General features: G+C 39.5%; 1 protein-coding gene across 6 annotated transcripts; it reads right to left on the bottom strand.

Annotated features, from left to right (window-relative positions):
- Positions 1–1,031: 1,031 nt before the first annotated feature.
- TMEM196 (transmembrane protein 196) lies at positions 1,032–21,771 on the bottom strand. Of its 6 annotated transcripts, none has more exons than XM_065831906.2 (5): positions 20,997–21,771; positions 8,205–8,261; positions 6,146–6,400; positions 4,201–4,274; positions 1,032–1,883 (listed from the first exon to the last, which is right to left on the bottom strand). In XM_065831906.2, the coding sequence occupies exons 1-5, from the start codon at positions 21,159–21,161 to the stop codon at positions 1,865–1,867; spliced, it is 570 nt and encodes a 189-aa protein (XP_065687978.1). In that variant the 5' UTR covers positions 21,162–21,771; the 3' UTR covers positions 1,032–1,864. The 6 variants fall into 6 exon arrangements, with proteins under 6 accessions (XP_065687978.1, XP_065687979.1, XP_065687983.1 ...); XM_065831907.2 differs by having other exon boundaries at positions 21,015–21,771; XM_065831911.2 differs by lacking the exon at positions 20,997–21,771 and adding an exon at positions 15,733–15,753.
- Positions 21,772–22,171: the final 400 nt, after the last annotated feature.

Raw genomic sequence — 22,171 nt, 5'->3', positions numbered from 1 at the left:
CTAGAAAGGGCAGATGCTGAGGACAAATTTATCCCATGTTTCCCAGTGCTGAGGAAGAGGAACATCAAGCCAAAGAGGCAATGGCACCTATAAAGAGCCCAAACATGTTGGAATGTAGTAGGTGAGACAGTCTAAAGACTGGTAGCACCTGGGAAAGGGACCACTTTCCTTGAACAGAGATGCCTTAACATCTAATTATTTTCCTATGACAGTATCTATATTCTTTATGAAGTTCAACAGTCTCATTAGCAATTACTAATATATATAATACATCTTAGTATATCAGAGGCTTGCGAGAAGATTCAAATAGCCTTTTACACAGTAGATAAGTGAAGAGAAGCCTTATAAGATGGATGAATTTTTGACTCACAAGTGTAGCCATCCAACTAAATAAGTTTAAATGAGAGCCTTAAATCACAGTGATGATGTTTTCCTATGTTGTAATTAGATGAGAAACTTCCTTATAGACTTAGAAAATCCTAAGACAATTGAATTACATATTATTTTATACCATATAGATTCACAAAACAATTTAATATAATTGTTAGAGGCTTTTGTGGCATGGCTTGATTAATAATAAGATTCTCTTCACACTTGTCTGGGAACATGGGTGTGAGTCGCCGAACAAATATCAAACTCATATTGAAGTTCTGGGCTTTGAAGCATAGCCATAGGCTCACTATATAACATACATGTGTTTCAATGTGAATATTTTGTATTAATATTGTGCTCTATATGTTCTGTTACAGATTACATATTCCATTTGTCATGGCTATATGAGCCAGTAAGTCCTACAACAGAGCTTGGGATCAGTTGAAGCTGCTGCCTTAACATACACACTGCTTTAACAGACCTCAAACTCTATTGTAGGTGTGCAGAATCACCTCTGTTCAGACTTCATTTTTTTCCTTTCTGAGCTTGCTTCACCACTGTAGGAAACTTTCAATGTGTTGCGCAAAACTGCAAGCATGACAGTTCAGCTTTGCAAGATTTTTTAACAAGAAAAAACCTCAAAAGATCTCTCTAAAATCTCTGGTTTAGATTTCATTTTATTTGTCATCTTTTATGAACAAGTTACGAAATATACTTCATTCACAAACTGGAAATATTTACAATTTCTTTACAACAAGGCATTGTTGAGGTTTTGATTTATGGCATTCTTAGAGCATTCTGTCTTTCAAAACAAAGACATTGGTGTTGTTTTCAGCACACTGTTCATTTACGCTCTGAATGTGAAATGAAAGCCTTTTGGAGAATAATTTGCACTCTTTTTTGATACGATCTACTGGGAAAACTGAGGCTGGATGCATTCGCATTGTGAGGAGAGGGACTGTGCAGATGCATTGCTGGTACCATGCCATATGATCTGAAGCCATCATATTACACCAGATGTTGCTAAGTGGGGAGGAGAAAAAGTTTCCCCTGAACCATCTTTCCTCTGCCCTCTTCTGTTTAGGAATCCTGTGACCAGGCTAAATGTGGTCCAGTTTAATTATTTTTTTTTCTAGTTTTTGCATCTTCATGAGAAGAATAGTCTTGAGAAGTCTATTCCAAATACTGTCACAATTCTGAAGAGTTATTCAGACAAAAAACTCAAAAGAGAGTAGCCAGGAGATGAATAGATATTGTATATCTGCAAAATGTTTAGGAGACAAATTTTGAACATGTCTCTAAAAGGGAAATGCAACTGTGCTGTTCTGCAGTTGTGACCTTTGAGCTGTAAAAGCTTCGATAGTTCAGTTTTCTCAGTTTCTTGGAGTCTATTTTTTCCTGAAGAAAATTCTATAACTGCTGCTTTCCGTGGAACTTTTAAAAATCTCTTAATATACACTTCCATTATAAATCAGATGTGGGCCACCGTTGCTTAGGTTGTCTGTAATTTCCTAGAACAAGAATAAAAAAAAATTATTAAAATTACAATTATTTCATGATGTTTGAAATTCAGTTAGCTGAGGTTGTAATAAAAATACAACAAACTGAATTTCAAAGTCAGAAAAATAATACATTTTTTATTTGGCATTATAAATCTCACTGTAAAAAAAAAATTACATTTCTTCCTACATTAATTAGGTACATCTGAAAGCTGATAAACTCATTGATACTGATTGAGGCAGATACTACTCTCAGATCGCATATACAGCACTGATGGCATCTGTGCAAATATTGTGACACTGTCCTTTGAAAGTGCCTCAACTCAAGCTTGTGTGGTAATCTACAAAGGATCAAGATGGTAATCAAGTCTTGTTTCTATTCAAACCTTTTTCTATGATGACATGCTACAAACAGATGCCATTCGATGCTAGCTGGGATAGACATTTGGGAAATAGGTCTAGATCCGAACAGCATCTAAGGGTTTTGACTGCTGGCCTTGGTATGGGACTGATTTTGGTTTTCCCTTAATAAGCCAGATTACAATTTTTAGCAGTTCAGCAATTGCTACCCAAGTGGCAGATGAGTCATCCTGGAGTAAGCTGACCTGATCATGAGTCAGGATCTTAAAGCACCTAAATTAAGATTTGTTTTTGAGTTAGATTTTCCAATTCTCAAATTGCAATCCAAACAATACCTATTTAGCAGCTGTCTAAGTGTGGAGATGGCTACATTAATTAAACAGTTCTCTGACCTTGAAGGGTTCAAAGCCACATAGAATTTATGTTCAGAACAGCGTTATTCTGAAAAGTCCTAGGCCTATTTCATACTAAATTGGATCCACATGTAGAAATTAAGTGATCTGGTGCTTATGTCCAATAACAGATCCTAGATAACATCCAGCTATGGGCACACATAAAAATGCAGTTTGGGCTATTATTATTAAATTCAGGCAGATGAGGTGGAGGTGCTACTGTTGGCCTAGTTCTGAAATATTTACATGAGAACCAGAAGCCATTGTCTGCATAGAAAGATTAAATTAACCTCTTCTACCTCTTAGGTGCATTTGGAGAAAATGTAGTAGAAAAGGGGTTTGTTTGTCCCCCTTCTTGTGGAAGTTTCAATGAAGGAAGTAAAGCAAGAGTCATTGGGCTAAGCAGAGAGAGATGGAGACAGAAAGAAATAGTCTGACTCTATAGCATAGTAGCTGAGACTGTTGGTAAAGACAAGAAAATTCTGGGACCTGGTCTTTATTCCTAATCTGACTCTTTCTTCTTTTAATCTGCAATATTTGATTTATAAACAGTTAGGGAGGGAGAGACTAGAACTTGTAATTTGACATAAAGTGGAAACACTAGTGCCTCCTCTCAGGTGTTACTAGATCTCAAAATAGATCACAAGACTTAATTATTCCATGCACACTTTTTGCAAGAAAGAGTGCCTTATTCCTCTATACAAAGTAAATTTAGGGCCATCAAACCAAGTAGCCCTCTCAATTAATACTCCTGAATCAAGCATAAAGTTCAGAGAAAATAAAGTATGTAAACTTACTGAATTTTGAACATTTTCTACCACCCAGCTCTCCATTTGCAGGTGATGGTGTTGGATGTTTTTGTATGGTGCCGTATTCTCCTTATATACTAAAGAGGAACATGTGTGCCTGCAGTGTCACTGTCTGGATCCCAGTTTGAGGGCTGCCTACTCTGTAACAAGGCACTACGCTTGAACCTGGTGTTAGGTCCCTAAACCCTTTGTTGGATCTATGCTGAAGATATCAGTCAGCTGGGAAAGGGACCGAGAATCCCAAAGCCATTTAATATTAACTATCAGTTGGCCACATATTGATAGTGATGACCTGTCAGAGGGCTGCTCATGACTCAGTGTAAATTTCCTTTTGTCAGCTTTGTCATTTGAATCCTCTGCAGACATCAGCTATTAGAATATCATCATAATTTCAGAAAATATTGAAAACCATTTTTCCCCAATATTTCCATTTTCAAAAATAGAAGTATTAATAAATTTAAAAATATTGCTGAATTCAATAAATGAAAGAGCACATAGATTAGAAGTAGAGTGAGTCAATCGTGGCAACATCCAAATAGGAGCATTTGGATGTCTATAACTAGGGTGAATATTTTAAATACTCAACTTACTTCCATATTGCAGCATTCACCACGTAGAATTATGTCACTACCTGGAAGCACCATTCCTGACTCAGAGTGACACCACAGCATCAGCCAACTTTGATTAGCTGAAGTTATGACTTCCTCTTAGAGATGGCCCTTCCTGAAGTGACATAACAACATGGTAGCTCCCTAGCGTTCAGCGTACCTTGGAGGTAACTCTGGTGTCGGGGGAACCACCGGGCAGCTGGGCAGGTCGGTTATTTCAATACCCCTCAATCTCTAATATAAATATAACAATTATACAATAAATATAGCACAAACAAATGCGCATGCAGTACATGTCTATATTACTGTATATCAGATATATACAAGATAGGCTTATATATCAAACACTTTAAAGCTATTTTCTAAATTGGGCCTAATTTAAGATAAGTTTTTAAGTAGCCTTCATTATTTTTAGGGGCATGCCTTGAGCTAATGTACTTAAACCTGCCATCAGCAGGCAGTCCACAGGCTATAGGTCTAAGAAGTCCCATATCAGACCATCTACACATGCATACTTGATTCTAGAACATACATGCAGGGAGTCCCCCATCGATGGGGTGCATCCCACATTCACTGAGCATGTACAAGAGGGTTGCTATGCACATGCATCATGGCCCTGCACCCAAGATAAGAGGGCACCCGGCAGTCCCCACTGCTAAGTGTCTAAAAACTCAGTAGTCAACAGACCAGGAAAAGAGGGAGTGAACTACTGCTATATGTGGTCATCTTCAGCCCAAATTGATAGAGCTGGCAGGTGTTTGTATTTTGAAAGGTATTTCTTCCCAGGACATTTATTTTTTCTTTCCCTCTCTTTTTCTCTCAACTGGGCTCCATCTTTGTCCTTGTTGAGGCAAGAGCCTTTTTGAAAGGCAAGATCTAGCCTACCATCTTCAAGACCATGGTCACATTTGCCTACATGGCTCATCAGAATTCTACTTCATTTTAAAATGAGAGGGAGAAATGTATCACTTCCTTTGATTTTATCACCTTGCTTTCCTGCTGCTATTGTAACCTGTAATTTTTAACTTTTTAAAACGTGTTTCAAATATCTTCTAAGGTGAATTCATTCTATATTTCTATTTGGAGTTTCCTTTCAGTTAAGAAACCAAAGAATAGTGACAAGTAATTTTTACTTAATGGACAATTAACTGCTATATAATGTTTTGTCAGGGAATCTGAAAATATTCTACAGTCTGAGTGAATTAATCCTCGGTCTGCTGTTCAGAGGTCTCAGTAGATATGACACAGACTGTTGAACTAACTGTAACTCAAACTTGCACATGGAGGTTTAGATGGGCAGTCCACTTGGCCTTTGTTCCCTTCTATACCCATTTCTCAAATGAAAGGCTTTGGACACAAAGTCCAAATGTAAAGCACAGCATGTCAATGAATATTGTGCTCCTCAAATATTAATCAGACCTCTAAATCCAAAGAGTTGATTTCAAAATTCTTTTCAATTCATTTGATCCTCTGTACTCAACTTTGGGAGCTTAAATTTAAAAGCACCTAAACATAGACTTAGACACCTTAGTAAGCTTCCTTTTCACACAGAAAGGCAGTAAATATTCAGTGTTACAAATCTGACCGGTTTCATTTAGGTATCTAAATATACCCTTAGGTGCTTATGTTTAGTCATCTAGGTTTGTAAAATGTGGCTTTTGTGTTCAAATAACCTACTTTATAAGCTGAGTACTTGGAAAAGAAAGAAATTGATTAAATCCTGGAAGCATGCAATGATGTGGTTACAGAGAGCATTCTGTGCTTTTTCACAGTACAATACATGATAATCCATATTAATAAGGTTTCCAGTTATTTATGAAGTGCTATCTTTAGCAGCTAAGCCCTTGAATAGCTATACAATGGAATTATGTTGAAAATGGATGTACTTTATTGAAATGGATATACTGCAAATATACAGTACCTAAAAATAGCTCCATATAATGCAACATAATAAAGCTCACACAGAATGGCAGCAATTCATTTCCCAGAAGCTGTTTCTTATATAAAACTAAAAACTGGATAAATCTCTTGCCAATTGTAAACATTAACACATACAGTAGCATTTTAGGAGTAGCAGAACAAATAAGGGAGGACACACAACTCACTTTTTCTGCCATTTCATGGGAGTGATGCAATGAATGTTCTCTTTCTGAGAACATTCGCCTTTGTTCATAGCTGGCTAGCCGACAAGTAAGCCATGAAGAAAGGGTGCAACCACCAATTCCAATGCATGCAAGAGACATGGAGGCAAGATGCAAAGAATAGAGAGCAGTCGACTTCTTTGTCAGAGCACGAAGAAATTGAAAATTTAAGATTCCTCCGATTAGTCCACAGATGCAACAGGCAGAGAAAAGTATCATCTGTCAGGAAAGACAAGAGAGGTTATGTCATGGTAAACATTTTTCAGAGACAGATTCATTCATATACAAAATGAGACTAACCATAATTCAGTGCTTTGATAGCATCATGGACTGAAAAACACTGCACAGACACTCATTTTTAACTCCCTCAGCTCCCACAGAGCTCCAAGGGAATACAATATCTTCTGGTGTACATGAGTTAAAATTAATGTTGCTTGTAAAATAAATTTACATAGAATGACTTGATCATGTTGAAAGTTAGTTAATGGAAGGTCTACTAGGACACAAATCTTCTGATTTCCAACATTTCATTCAAAACAGTAATATGACAGAATGTGTCATAATTTTCTATTGTGCAGTTTCTTGCCACTCCTCAGGAGTGAACACCTCAGATATTGGTTCTTGCTTTGTGTGCCCTTTGACTCTGTCTCCAGTTCACTTCTAGTTTGTTCAGTCAGACAGCAGTTTGGAGGCTTTCTACAACTTTTGTGGGGACTTCAAAAGTGTTCAATGTGAACATGCTGGACAAAGAAGCAAAATAAACGACAAAGAAATTTGTGATGCAGCTCTACAGAAGGTCAGTGTGATGACTGGGTGTTTGTTTGTTTTCAGCTTGGTTAAAATGTTTCTGGGAACTTCAGAAGGATGTGAAACGGGCTGCAAATAATGAGACATATTTAAAGACCTCCTGTCACTTTAGCCACAAAGGTGCCACCCTGATTCAGGATGTCCTTGAGCCACAAATGACTCTATAGCAAAAGACCTTATTATGGAGACACTGCTAAATTATTGTCTTATTCACTTCCCTTGGTACTGCTGGCCTGTCAGATGTTGATCTAGGTGGCCTTTTATGTTATTCAACATGGCTTTGTGTATTTACTTCTCTGGTAGGAACAATTTGTGGAGCCTTACAGACCACACAACTGGGATGAGAATTTCATCAGGAATGTCACATTCAGGCTGTATGCTGCGCTACACTGGGAAGTGACTATTCCATGAGACCACCAGAACAGACAGCTTTTAGAAATTGGTTATGGTCTACATGCTTTAAGAAATGAGACTGTCATTGAAACAGGGTTTAGTATAACTCATTGATATTCAAAAATACTCTGAGAGAGATCTTCCCTTCACACTTGTGCTGGTTTTACATGACTTCCATCTGTATATGGCAGAATAATCAAGCTGACAGAAAACGAAGCCAGACATTGTCACGTACAATAAGATCAGGTCTTTAACATAAAATTCTGCTGCGACTTGTGTAGTAATAACGCTATTTTGCTGCAGTCAGAAAAATTACTGTATTTCTGATTCTTAGAAGAGAGAGAAATACCCACTATCACTTTAAGTCTGGCTTATTAATTATTCTGATTGGAAAAATAACTTATCGAAACAGTGAACAGCTATGAAATCGAGAACCAAACTTGGTCTGCAGGCTCATTGAGTGGTAGCCCAATCATGCCACATTTCACAGAAATGGGTTTTTGAAGGAGAGAGGTACAATCCAGTGAAGTTACTGGGGAACTTTTTATTGACTTGGCATACAATTGTGTCAACAGGTTTTCCATCCATATTTACCCAGACAGGGGTAAATGGGGTTCTGTGGCTTAAATAGGCATAATGCAAATAGGTGATTTCAGACCTGCCTTGTTTTGCTTGATTGACCCAGAGTTCTGATTGTTTTTTTCAGACTGCTGACTTACAATTTTTACTGACCTTTTATCGGACACAAAAAGCCCCCAGTAAGGGGTTCAGGTTAGATAAGTATGCCTTTCAAATATGTTATATATGCAGTGGAAAAACTTACAACAAGTCCAGATTTTTTTTTGGCGCACAATATTCCACATATGCCACAAAGCAGAAACTGGAAAGAAAAAAAAAAAAAAAAACAAACCAATTATCAATTATTTCAGCATTTAAGGTCTGAAGTTTAAATTCTGCTGTGTTGCTGTAGTGGTGACCACAAAAGTAGGTTAGGCAATGGTTACAGTAGTCAGCATTTATATCACAAACCTTACGTTTCAGGAAGTTATAACTCAAGCATAAATACACTTATCTGAGAAGAAGAAACTAGGATGAGAAGCCAGACTGAGGGTGATTATTCATAAAAAAATAGATCCTACTTTTAAGCATCTTGGGTAAAAACAAAACACAACAACAACAACAACAACAAAACCCAAACAAAACAGAACAAAACAAAACCACAAAAAAAAAAAAAAAAAAACAAAAACAAAACAAGCAATTAAAAAAAAATGTTGCATGCAGAAGATGTCTTTTACTTCTTTCTTTTTTTTTTTTCTCAGAAAAGTTTAGCAAGGTAGTAGACAGTGATCCAAATCATCTACTTTGAAGCACAGCTGAGGTACTTAATGCCTTGATCCTACAGTGTGAACCACTGAGGGATCATACATGGATTGTGCTCAGACCAATGGAACTCTGGGCAAGAATTCAATTCGGTCACCACTGTGAGTGCAGGTGTAAATGCAAGTACATTCTGTTAGTGTGGCTGCACTGAACATGCAGGAAAGTCTGCTTCAGATTCTGGATAGCCCACTTTGCAAGAGATAGCATGGAGGAATCTGTATTTTTTTATGCAGTTCTCTTTCACAAACTGGTCTGCTAATTGTCACACCAAGCGTTAGGTAAGAACTAATTAACAAAAACTGAAACACCCCTTACCAGCTGATATGAAGAGATGTTAGTGCTTTTTAGTGACCTGTGTCAAAGACTGATGACATTCTCTGATACCTTTTCACTCCTCCAAAAAGGTTTAACAAGAGAAACAGCAAACAGTCCCTGAGGGAGCAGTCGTAGTAGGAACTACAGGAGTTGTATGAAAGTGATAAGGTGTTTGTAATACTGTTAAAAGATTTCTTTGATACCTCATAAACTCCTTTATTAAGAAATCTATGCTACTTATTCTCAGTAAAGCTAACCCTACACTCCTGTTGGGAAGTTATTTGATAGTTTAAATATAGGATTTTGCCACATCCTTTTTCACTGAGATGGTATTTCTGTCAAAGGCTCTGCTTGACCTTAATTTAGGATTAAGTCACAGAGCTGACCTGACTGTTACATAGAAGTGAAAAAATTTAAGCGGTTTCTATACAGCATTCAGGGTCCATGTAATATGGACATTTACCCTCCAAATGGAGATTTACCCTCCAAAATTCTGGAACTTCAGTATCTCAGTTGAGGAAGCATTTTATCTCCCTCCAACTATAGTAGTTCATACATATAGCTAATAATAAGCCTTGAGATGTATTTTTACTCTGAGTTAGGCCCATTGAATCAGATCCAAATATTTAATATGGTTATTTTTTTTGCTATATTATTTACCTCTATACTAAGTTTGGGATGTGGACTTAATACGATCTGATTGCTGAATGGCTTAGGATGTACCATACAACTGGTAGTTGCTACTAGAGCTCACCCATTGGAAAAACAATCTAAAAAAGCAATGGGTAGAGCTCCCTCTGATCCCTTACCTCAGGCAGAGGAGATTTCAGCTCAGAACTATTACACCTGCCTTGTGAGTTTTCAGTCCACCTCTCTGTGATGTTTTGGAGTTGCACTCCCAATCCTATCATTGCAGGTTGCCTTCAACTGAAGGCATGCTTTAGATTTTCACATGTAGTGGTTTGTATTTCTCAACAACAATGCAGAAATCTCAAAAAATGTTTTTATTCAAGACATCACTGTAATTAACTTCAATTCAGTCAGACTTGATAATGCAGATTAATAATATAATTTATCTCTGTAGTCATTGAATAGAATTAAAAGGAAAATTTTGTGTAAGGAAACATTTATGAGTTCTGGAAAGCTTACAGAAACAATCTGGAAGCCACCATCAAAGATAGATTCAACTTGTAATAAGGGTATGTTAACTAGTTTAAAAAATATGCATTTTGATAATTTACTTTCTAAGATGAAAGAACAGGTCATACATCTTTTCAAGAATGCTCTAATTCTGCTTCTGTTAGAGTCAATTTATTTTTTACCATTGATTTCAATTGAAGAATACTTTCTATTTTCATTATACAGTCTTTGCTAGCCAGAAGAGAATGTAATGAACATTGCATATGGCCAGAGGAGCAACAAGCAAATTACAGATTCACTCAGCATTAGAACCCACCAGTTGTGGCAGTTCTGCTCTTTTTCACTGTTTTCGAGGGACAAGATGCACACCCTTCCAAACTACTTCTATGTAGTGCCATATACAGAAAATGTTACCTAAGGTATTTCCCAGTTGAAATCCAAAGAATACTGAATGAGCTAATCTGCAAGCCCTAAGGTACTGGTTATTCTCAAAAACAAGGGGTGAGTACTGTATTCCATAGCATTTAAATTATCTGAAGGACTACCTGAACTAATGATTTGGATGCAGGAGTTGAATGTAAATTAAGTAAATTTGCTGATGATCCTGAATTAGAAGGAGCTGTGGACTCCCTCAATGGTAGAGAGGCCTTACAGAGAGATCTGGATAGATTAGAGAGTTGAGAAATCACCAACCTTATGAAATTTAATGAGAGAAAGTGCTGGATTCTGCACCTGGGACAGGTGATCCTGGTTATACATGCAAACTGGATGACAAGAGGCTGGGAACAGCCCTGTAGAAAGAGATATGGGGGTCTGGGTTGATGGCAAGTTGAATATGAGTCAGCAGTGTGCCGTGGCAGCCAAAAGGGTCAACTGTGTCCTGGGCACATCAAGCACAGCACAGCTGCTCAAGAGAGGTGCTTGTCCTGCTCTAGATTGCACTGGTGTGTCCCAGCCTCAAGTACTCTGTGAAGTTTTGGACATCAAAATATTAGGGTGTGTCTATAGGAGGGCAACCAAGATGGTGAAAGACTTACGAGGAGTGGCTGAGGTCACTTGGTTTGTTCAGCCTGGAGAGGGCTGAGGGATGACCTCATCACAGTCCACAACTTCCTCAAGGGGACAGCAGAGAGGGAGCTGCTGACCTCCTCTCTGGTGACCAGTGATAGGACACAAGGAAATCGAATGAAGCTGTATCAGGGGAGGTTCAGACTGGACATTAGAAACAGACTCCCCAGGTCATGGCACCAAGCCTGTCAGAGTTCAAGGAACATCTGGACAATGCTCTTAGTCATATGTCTTAGTTTCAGGTAGTCTTGCAAAATAGCAGGGAGTTTGACTCAATGATCCTTATGAATGTCCTCCAACTTGAGATATTTTATGATTCCATGATACTGTTGTATTGTGTCAGGGTCTGTATGTATGCTCTGTATGTATTTTCTCTCTCTGTGCATCTACAATATTTATACATAAACACAAGGAATAAGGTGTCCTGTAGTTAAAGAACTCAAGAGAGAACAAACTGAAAAATTCAATTCTATTCTATTCTATTCTATTCTATTCTATTCTATTCTATTCTATTCTATTCTATTCTATTCTATTCTATTCTATTCTATTCTATTCCATTCCATTCCATTCCATTCCATTCCATTCCATTCCATTCCATTCCATGCAGTTGGGTATTCCTGGTTCATCCACTTTCTTCTGTGTGAGCTCGAGAAAGTCATGCCAAAGTTTTATGATCCATATGACTACAAGTCAGGTAAGCTGTGAAACTGAATGCACTAGTGTGCCTGAACATGTTAAAAACCTTAGAAGAAAAGCACTTGGACAGTAGCAAAGGCTTAATACAATTTGGGTTTTTTTTAGATGACAGAGTGTTACATTCACAGAGAAAAGGCTTGCCCAAAAAGCAGTATGGTTATTTATTTATGACAGCAGGCATTTTTCTATTAAAACCAATGGATAAATTTGAGCCACAGTGTTGGGCAATTAAACCTCATGCACAGTTTTGAAAATGATGAGCCGAGTTTACTGCTTTTTTAGGCTGAAGAGGATTCTGATTCACTGGAAACAGTGGAATCCTGCTTTACAAAGAGAATATTAGCAACACCCTGTGTTCAGGAACACTACTCATGCAGAGTTGCCTTAGCCAGGCTTCTTAATGTGTAGGCCTCTAGAAAGGTTAGGAAATCAGTGGGACGTTTTGGGACTGACTCTGATAATTGCTTTTTGATAGAATAGCTAGGGACTTGGGATTTTGTTGTTGTTGTTGTTGTTGATGCTATAGTAATTCCCTGTAAAATATTTGATGTCTCAGTGTTGTGATCAGTGATAGTGAAAATGAGATGGGAGAAACTACACCAGCTCTTTGTACCAGAGAAGAATGTGAGTGGAGATCAGACTGTACAGGAATTTCCTATGTTTGTTCCTGTTCATCATTTGATTTTGAACTCTTCTGTTTTGTAATACCGCCAACTGGAATACAGCCACCATAGGCTCTGCTGTCTTGCCACTCTCTGTTCTTGGCTATCCTGAAGGACTTAATCTTTATGCCAATGTCATACTGTTTAACCTTGACTTATAACTGTTGAGCTACTCTGGACTACAGTTTACCCATGACTGACTAATATTGTCATGGTGAGGACTTGCTCCTTTCTACATTAAAATTGATTATCCTCAGTCAGTTTTTAATAACTTCTCAGACACTTTAAATGTATTTACATTTTCTAATGATGTCAAACCTGAAGTAAGTTAAGGCAAAAAACTTATACTGAAAATAAGTAAATCAGGAGTGGAAAAGAAATATAACACTGAAGATAAGCTCCTTCTAAAGAATGATCAATTGTTGAAGTGTTCACAACTCATGCCAAGAATAAAGTTATAAAATTTAATGAAGGATAAGCTAAATTAATAAAAATGCCATGAGAGCCAGAGAGGGACCTTCAGCTGGGACTGGAAGCAGATGTTTCACTGTTGGACTTTAATTTTAATTACTTTTCATCAGAAAACTCAAAATCTCACTTAAAAACCTACATAGACCACTACTTGCAACCAGTTCACATTATTTCTGGACTTACTTTTGGTTGAAGACTTATTCATATCTCTTATGATACATGATATTTTGTATCAAGATTAGCAGAGGAGGCAGGATTATACAATAATAGATATGGGCAGAACAACCCTTGAGTGATGGGTAAAAAAATCCAAAGACACTACAAAGCACAAAACGTACTTAAACGATCGGTGTGCTCTGGGTAGCTCAGTCTCTCTTTCAGTGGAGATTTCTTGGGGACCCAGAAGAGTCAGAGTCCCTCTGATAGCACTAATGTGATTGCAAGATGATGTGGGAGTGTCTAATTGTTGAGTTTTTGCCATTAACACTGCAGCTGTGGCTGTTTATATTCAGTATGCATATTTGAAAATCATAGAATCATAGAACTTTTTAGGTTGGAATAGACCTTTAAGATCATTGAGTCCAACTGTTAACCCAGCACTGCCAAGTCCACCGCTAAACCATGTCCCTAAGCATCACATCTACATGTCTTTTAAACACCTCCAGGGTGGTGACTCACCACTTATCTGGACAGCCTGTTCCAATGCTTGCCAGCATTTTTGGTGAAGAAATTTTTCCTAATATCTAATTTAAACTTCCCATTGTGAAACTTCCGGTCATTTTCTCTTGTTCTGCTGCTTGTTACCTACACTCACCTTGCTACAACCTCCTTTCAGGTAGTTGTAGAGAGCAATAAGGTTCCCCCTCAGCCTCCTTTTCTGGAGGCTAAACAAACCCCAGGTCCCTGAGCCACTCCTTGTAGGACTTGTGCTCCAAATCCTTCACCAGCTTTGCTGTTCTTCTTTGAACTCACTTCAACACTTCAATGTCTTTCTTGTAGTGAGGGGCCATAAACTGAACACAGTATTTGAGGTGTGGCCTCATCAGAGCCAAGTACAGGGGGATGATCACTTCCCTAGTCCTGCTGATCACACTACAAGGTATTTCAAAAGATGGACCCAATTTCAAAGATATAGTGATTTCAAATTAGGTCCATCTTTTTGAAACACCCTGTTTCTGATACATGCCAGGATGCTCTTGGTCTTCTTGGCCACCTGGGCACACTGTTGGCTCGTATTCAGCTACCTGTTGACCAACACCTTCAGGTCCTTCTTCAGCAGCTTTCCAGCCACTCTTCCCCAAGCCTGTAGCATTGTATGGGTTTGTTGTGACCCAAGTGCAGGACCTGGCACTTGGCCTTGTTGAACCTCAGCCCACTAATCCAGCCTATCCATATCCCTCTGTAGGGCCTTCCTACCCTCAAGGAGATCAACACTCCCACCCAACTTGGTATTGTCTGCAAACTTACTGAGGGTGCACCCGATCCCCTTATCCATTGATAAAGATATTAAATGGAACTGGCCCCAATACCGAGCCCTGGGGAACACCACTTGTGATCACCCACCAGCTGGATTTAACTCCATTCTCCACAACTCTTTTGGCCTGGCCAACCAGACAGATTTTGGCCAGTGAAGTGTACACTCATCTAAGCCATGAGCTGTCCATTTCTCCAGGACAATGCTGTGGGAAACAGTGTCAAAAGCTTTACTAAAGCCTAGGTAGTCAACATCTACAGCCTTTCCCTCATCCACTAAGTGGATCACATTGTCATAGAAGGAGATCAGGTTGGTCAAGCAGGACCTGCCTTTCAAAAACCCACGCTGACCGGGTCTGATCACCTGGTTGTCCTGTATGTGTCATGTGATGGCACTCAAGATGATCTGCTCAATAATCTGCCCTGGCACTGAGGTCAGACTGACAGGCCTGTAGTTCCTAGGATCCTCCTCCTGGCCCTTCTTGTAGATGGGCATCACATTTGCTAACCTCCAGCCAACTGGGATCTCTGCTATTAGCCAGGACTGCTGAGAATTGGTAGAAATCATCTCTTTTGGCCAGTTGGTCAGTTGAACTTTGGGATAAAGAATCAAAGACCTCCCAGAAAAGGACAATCAATGTTTATTTTGAGCCTGCTTTAATTTACTTTATATTAAATGTGGGCTTGAAAAAAAACCTCAGATCTAAACACCCAGAAATTTCAGTAGGGACACAGAAATCTTGGATTAGATTCAAGTTCTGTGGTTTGGATCCATCCCTATCTCATATTTTCTGAAACAAAAGACTTGAGCTCTTTCACTTTCTCCTGGAAAAAGGGGCCTTTTTTACTGATAGTCTGAAAAAAAATATTCCATTTTAGTTAGCTCTGCAGAGAGCCAAAGATTTGTTGTTTTCCATCATGCAGAAATAAAGGAATTATTTTTATTTTATATATTGAAGCTAAGAAACCTTTCTTTCAAGGAGGCAGAAGTGATGGTGACTGTAATTCCTGTGAGGAAATGAAAACTATCTAAGGAAAATCTTCTGGATTGAGGCTGAAGAAAACAGCAGAGAAAATCTGTTGAATATGACCACTGCTTCATCCCTACTTGCTGTTCATGACAAAGAAGCGGTCCAAAGTACATACACTTTGTGGAAAGCCCTCCAGCATTCTGGGTCATCCGTATTTATCTGATGAAATAGAGAAAGGAATATTCAAATATAACACAGTGAAAATGCAAGCATATAATACCTATTCAAATAATCCCCTGCTAAGAGACATAAACTATCAAGACAGAATCAACAGCTTCACTTCTATCTACTCTTGTCAGGTGGAAAACTAGAAAAATCTCTGTTTTACTCTAGCACTATATAAACATGTGACTGCCATGAGAAGACCCAGGAATTTGAAATGAGTAGTGTATAGAAAGGACCATTCTATTTAATGATCTTGTTGCTTTGACTCCATCCAAATGAGAAGAAACTGAAATCCCTAGTGAATGAACTAGACAGAGAAGGTATCTCTTCTTCAAAGCAGTATTTCAGAACAAGGAGTCAGTTTTCTTAGTGCAGGCATAAAGGGCACAGAATCTGCTCATGAAAACAAAGGCATCAAACTAGAGAAAAATGACAACGAGCAAAAAGAACAAGCTTAGGTAGTAGGTTTCTGTGTTACCTCCATAGAGAAACACAATAATCTTTGCAAAAGGGGGATGGAAACTTCTAATGTCCCATGCAGTGGGTTGTGGGGACAGGAATGTCCAGCTGGCTGCAGGTCATCCAGATCCAGCACCAGAACCAACAGCATTGCTACAACCCAACCCCATGTCACACAAAATCTGTCATGCTGAGAGGGGGCTCTGCTATTACTATTTTGAGTGAGATAGTGTTAAAACACATCTAATCTGAGCTATTAGGTTGACCTAGTAGTGTGCTCTTTGGTCATATCAGCTCAAGTGGTGCTACAATTCCCACTGTTACAAGCCATATTCAAGCAGTTTGAATTCTATCCCAGTCGTTGTGATTAGTGTTTCCATTCATCTGGTTCTAGGCCACAGAGATGCTTTAAAAATTGAAAATGGTTTTTAGAAACTCTCAAGGAAATTTAAAAGAGGGTCTCTTGACTTGAAAGTCTACCTGCCATCAGTGATTCAAAAAACCTTTGTTCACCTGGAAAAATAGTCAAATTCTCAGCACAAAATAATAATGTTTATTTAGTTGTTTAGGGCCTATCAAATAGTAAATAATGTTTTTGTTGTTTTTCTATAAAATATTTAGTTTAGAGTATGACTACTTTCATCTCAAAAAGTAATAGATTAAAGATCATTCCCTGCAGCTGAACTGAAGTCTTATCTCAGCAAAACATTTAAGCGTATGTTTAAATTAGTTTATATTAAAGACTTCTTCTTAAATGCAACCCAGGAACTATGAGTCTCCTTGAATAGACTGTCTTCTGGGTTGGTTTATGCTTCTGGAGTGTCTGAATGATAAAGAAAACCTGCTGAAAAATTTCTCAGCTGGAGTGAATTGTCCTGGTTCCACGCAAGGCAAGAAGCTCCTGCACTTGGTACCTCCTCCCTTATCTACAGGTACAGAGCTCTCTCCAGCTTCCACTGAGCTCACTGACAGTGCTATGATTTATTTCATCAGGAGCAGGAGCCAGGAAGAAATATGATCAGTTTGATGAAAATGCAATGCACATGTTAAAATAAAGTAGGATCACATCTGCATTTTGTCTGCATGCTAAACAATAACATGAATTTTTAGTGCTCTTAAAAAAAAAAAAAAAAAGTTTGCCTGTTTTTTCCAAATGAAACTTGGCAGCAGCAAAAACTAGATGCAAAATGTAATATTTTAAAATTTTAGGCCACCAACATTGATTTAACAGTCTAAAATGATGTTCCTGCTCTGTGAGAGTTTCAAACTGACTGGCCCCTTTTCCTTCAAATCTTGAGTAAATCAAAGTCATTGAAATAAAATATTTCAATTGCCAACTTGGAGGAACTTACTATAGACAAACTATAAATGCAGATTTTTAATGGGCAGGCAGACTTTCACTGTGCTAAAATCACAAATCATGGAAACAATAACTCTGCCCCTACAGAAAGACAGACAGACCGACCAACATCCAAAAAATGCATCTCTCTCAAATACCTTTAGATATTTGTCTTTATAAGGGAAGACACTACTACTCTTGAGGGGCATAGCCATAAGTGGATCATCACGCATCTTTCTTGCATATGAAGATGGATGGCATATTTGACTAAAGAGGTGGTTTTTGTCTCTCATTCTCTATCTCTTTCTGTGAGAGAATCTCATTTATAGCAAGAATTTATTCACCACTGTGGGATAAATAAGAATTAGAGCCATATGCATATGTGTGTGTGCATAGTCACTAGTCACAGTGATAGTGATGCAACCATTATGTTCTAAACCTATATCTGTGAATACCTTTTAAATTATTATCTTTTGATTCTGTTTGTTTGTGCAGAAGCCTTTTGTCTGGATGCTATGTTAGTGTTAGTGGTTCAGCATGCTTATCAGTCAGATCATTTATACAGTATGTAATGTGACTGAATTGGAGTGGTGGATTTCAGAAATATGCATTTCCATACATTTTTGATGGTAGACATTGACTAGGCTTTCAATTTCTTCATTTTTGTCTAGTCCACTTTCCCTGGCTTGTTTATACTTAATGCAAGACATGCAATGATCAGAGCACTTCAGCTCATGCTTAACTTCACTTGTTTCTCTAATCTTATGGGTGAGATTCACATTCTTAAAGTTAGTTACACTAGTAAATTATCTACTGAATGGAGACAGTGAACAATAAGAACAACTCTTATAAGAAGAAAGACAATGTGTTGAATGCAAAAATGCATAATAGGGAGGCAAGTATAGGAGATAGAATGTGCATGATTTTAAATACCCAAATTTTAGGAATTCAGGTTAGGGTTTCCATGGTGATGCTATCATCATCCACTTCCTTATGAACCTGGACCTCTGCTGAATTCCACCCACATAAAAAGATAGAACAGAGTTAAAACTTTTCAGTATATTTCCAGGTAAATTACAACAGGACATGACACTGTTCAACTTAACTCCAGTGTTTTGCATGTCAAAGTATTCCTTTTCCCTTTAGTGTCCCTTTCTTTTCCTTAATGTTCATTTCTCAAAGGAAAACCTTTATTCAAGAGTGTGGATTGGAAAAAAAAAGTAACATAGTTTGTGCAAGACATATTCTTTAATACTCTCAACATGAGCTCCAGTGAACAGAAAGGTGGCTTATGCAGCAGGACAATTCTGAGGATTGTGCAAACAAACCTTTCTCCAGTTGTTCTAATTTGGATCTAGCTATCCATGGACCTTAGCATACCTGGACAATAACAGATGTCTGGCTCCTTTCTTGTTCTGTCTCTCCTTCTAGTCCTCTAGTCAGAAGAACACAACCTAACAGACAATTTGAACTGCTGGACTGGTACAAAGAGGGTGCCATAATGGTGACAATTCAGACCAAAGATCTTTAGTTCAAGGCAAAGTAAGTAAGCCTTTATAACTATGTAATGGCACTCTACATGCAGCTGTGATTTCTCTTTTCCTTTACCACATGAAGCATAAGCTGCTTGCTTCCACTTCACAGTTTCTTTGTGGCCTCTCTGTCTACTCACCCTGCAGTTGCTTGCTCAGTTCCTAGCAGTTGATCCCTGCCTCTGCTGGCTCTCATTGTGGGCATCCTTCCTCCACTTGTTACATTTTCAAACAAGTCTCTTTGGGTTCTCTTCCATGCCTCTGCACTCACGTATGTGGAGAATTTCCTATAAACATCTGCAAAATCACTTCATTGTCTTCTGTCTTATTTCTCTCTAAAACTCTACCTAAAAGCAGCTTGAAATCAGCCAGACTGCTGGTGTGTTAATGCAACCACCTGTTATATCAATCAATTTTGGTTTGTTGCTTCTTTATTACATCCTTTCATCCTACATCTGTCTCTTGCTTTGATTATAAGGTCCTTGGAGCCAAGATCTATTGTAATAGGATCTTAATCTATGGTTAGTACAAACTCTGGGGTAACAGTAACCATAAATATGATTGAGGCAGTTGGGCAGAAAATGTGCATTGTCATGAAATGGTATCAGCTGTGATAGCATGTCACAAAATGAAATCACTGCATAAAATACTGATCTCACTGACTGGTCAAAACTCTTTGACTTCAGTGAAACCCAGGATATTGCCCTCTGTCATTAAATCTTCAGAAAGACACATATTTTTTGAGTAATCTTTTTTCTTAATCAGCAATTATCAGAAAAATCCCTCTTTGAAGTGATTTTGATAATATCATTGCCTATTGGCCACTGTCTTAATTGGATCTTCAATCTAAATTCCTACCTGCCTGTTCTGCAGTGCAGAATTATGTGTGTGTTTATATACTGCCAAAAAATATTTATGGCTGTTGTCAATAATTAATAATTACCAACAGTAAGAATATCACATGAAGCACTTTGTCAGAATGAATCTATAAACTACAAGAGATTACACTGATGAATAACCAAGAGTGTTTTGTATTTATCATCCTATCTCATGCAAAGCAAACAATCCTTTTCAAAATACTGCTGTACAATCCAGGCTGGCCAAAACCAGCTTTGGAGTTTGAAAAAGCCCATTCATGTTTAGGCTCAATATTCAATATTTCCTACTCTTTGTTTTATAAATATAAATACACATTTGGAGGAGAATTCTTCCTAGAAACATGTACTGAACTGAAAAAAATAAGAAACATTTTTGGGAAGTGAGAAATGCTCTGTGACATGAAAATGCTGCTTCTATTAACCCATTGTTGGAGTTTGATTTTTCTGTTCATTTTACAAGAAGCTCAGGGTGCCCGGATCGTGAGAACATATCTTTCCTTTTCTATCCAATTTCCTCTTTCTCCTTTTTCCTCAAAAAGCTCAGAACTCAGCTGACATACCCTTGACATTATTTTAAAACACCTTTTGACAGTCTTGCCATAAAGGACAGGGTTCTTCTTTTTTTAAAAGCAGAACTTACAGTCAATTTAAAGATCATAAGCTATGGCCCATGTTCCACTCAAGGCATTGGGCTTTCCCAGGAGTGAGAATGGGTTCACAGAAAGTTCAATTGTTCATAGCAAAATTAAAAAAAAATGAAAAGGAGTGAGAAAGAAGGGGTCTTCCCCCACCCAACACACACATACATTTCTCCCCCCGCCGTACCTCCCCCTCTCACCCCACGAGTACGCAGACTGTACCCCATGCACATCAGAAATGGACCCGGTGAGGCTCTCGGCGCAGCATGCACACGCGGAAGGGAAGAGAAGGGAAGGGAGGGGGATGCCTTCGCACGGTCTGATCATCACCATAAAGAGTTAAAGAGAGAGTGAAATGGCTAACGTACACACACCCCGCTCCATACCGGAGAAGAGTCTCCCAGCTGAGGTTTATGCTCTGTGAGGACCAGGCTGAAACTGACCGCCCCCACGGCCACGCTGGACACCCCTAACCCTATCTCCAGCACGGAGAGCACCAGGAGGCTCCCGATGATCTGGCTGCTGGTGCACATCCTCCCTCGGTCATCCTTCCTTCCCGATCAGCCGGGGAAACCGCGCATCCTCCTTCTCCTCCGACGCTCCCGCCTCCTTAAGTCGACCCCAAACTTTTCTTCCTTCGCCGGCAGCCGGGGCGGAGCGGTGCATCCGTGGCCGGCAGGCGCTGCCGAGGGGCGGCGGGGCGGCCCCGGCTCCGGCTCCGCCGGGCCCCGCGCCGCGCAGCGTAGCGCCGCGCCGGCAGCGAGCGCAGCCCCGCCGCCGCGGAGCTCTCCAAGGTGCCGGGCCGGCGACGGGGACGGGGACGGGGCGCCGGGGCCGGCCGGCTGGGCAGCGCGGCGGTCCGTATGCAGCACCACGCTCCTCAGGGGCTGCGCCTCCTCCGGAAAAGTCGACCTTGTCTGATCGCCTCCTGCGCTCTCATTGAAATGACCTCACTGGGATTTTTTTTTTTTTCCTTATTTCTCTCTCCCCCTTCTGTCTCTTCCTGGGTTGGAGGTGGGGGCAAGAGGAGTGTGGCGAGCCCACCCCGGCTATATTTATGTATGAATCTAGACCCAATACACAAGCGAGGCGCTAAGGCAGCCCCGCCCCAGGGCCACAAAGCACGGCACCTTCCTGCGGTCCTCCCTTAGGCACCCCGGCTCGCACACCTCTTCCGTCCCGCACCCCATCGGGCTGGCGGCAGGACGCAGAGAGCCCGGGCAAATGTCAGCTGCAGGCTGCTGCCACGCAACGCTTGCGTAAAAGGTGAGCCCTCTTGACAGGGTGTGCACAGGCCTTCCTCCTAACAGGTGCTGCTGTCAAAATTCAGGAGGAAGTCCTGAATTAGTAAAAGGGCTGGAGTCATGTCTCACCACTGCAAAACTCTCTGGTCTCTTTCAAAACACTGTTGCCATAATAGGTAACTGCTGTAGCCATGCTTGTCACTTTCACAATGGCCAGAACCGTGTCAGTCCTAAAGTAAATGAACAACAAAGCAAATATAACAAGAGACCCAGAGCTGCTACTTGAACTATACTGGAGT

This window comes from Patagioenas fasciata, chromosome 2, assembly GCF_037038585.1.
Source record: "Patagioenas fasciata isolate bPatFas1 chromosome 2, bPatFas1.hap1, whole genome shotgun sequence".
NCBI lineage: Eukaryota > Metazoa > Chordata > Aves > Columbiformes > Columbidae > Patagioenas > Patagioenas fasciata.
Note: the sequence above shows the minus strand (reverse complement) of the source record. Positions and strands in the feature narration are given on the sequence as shown.

Coding starts and splice junctions, on each gene's coding strand:
- TMEM196 (XM_065831906.2), bottom strand. CDS start 21,161: ATGTGCACCAGCAGCCAGATCATCGGGAGCCTCCTGGTGCTCTCCGTG. Junction 8,262..20,996: donor CGGTATGGAGCGGGGTGTGT/GTACGTTAGCCA, acceptor TTTTCTTTCCAG/TTTCTGCTTTGTGGCATATG. Junction 4,275..6,145: donor CCCATGAAATGGCAGAAAAA/GTGAGTTGTGTG, acceptor TATTTATATTAG/AGATTGAGGGGTATTGAAAT.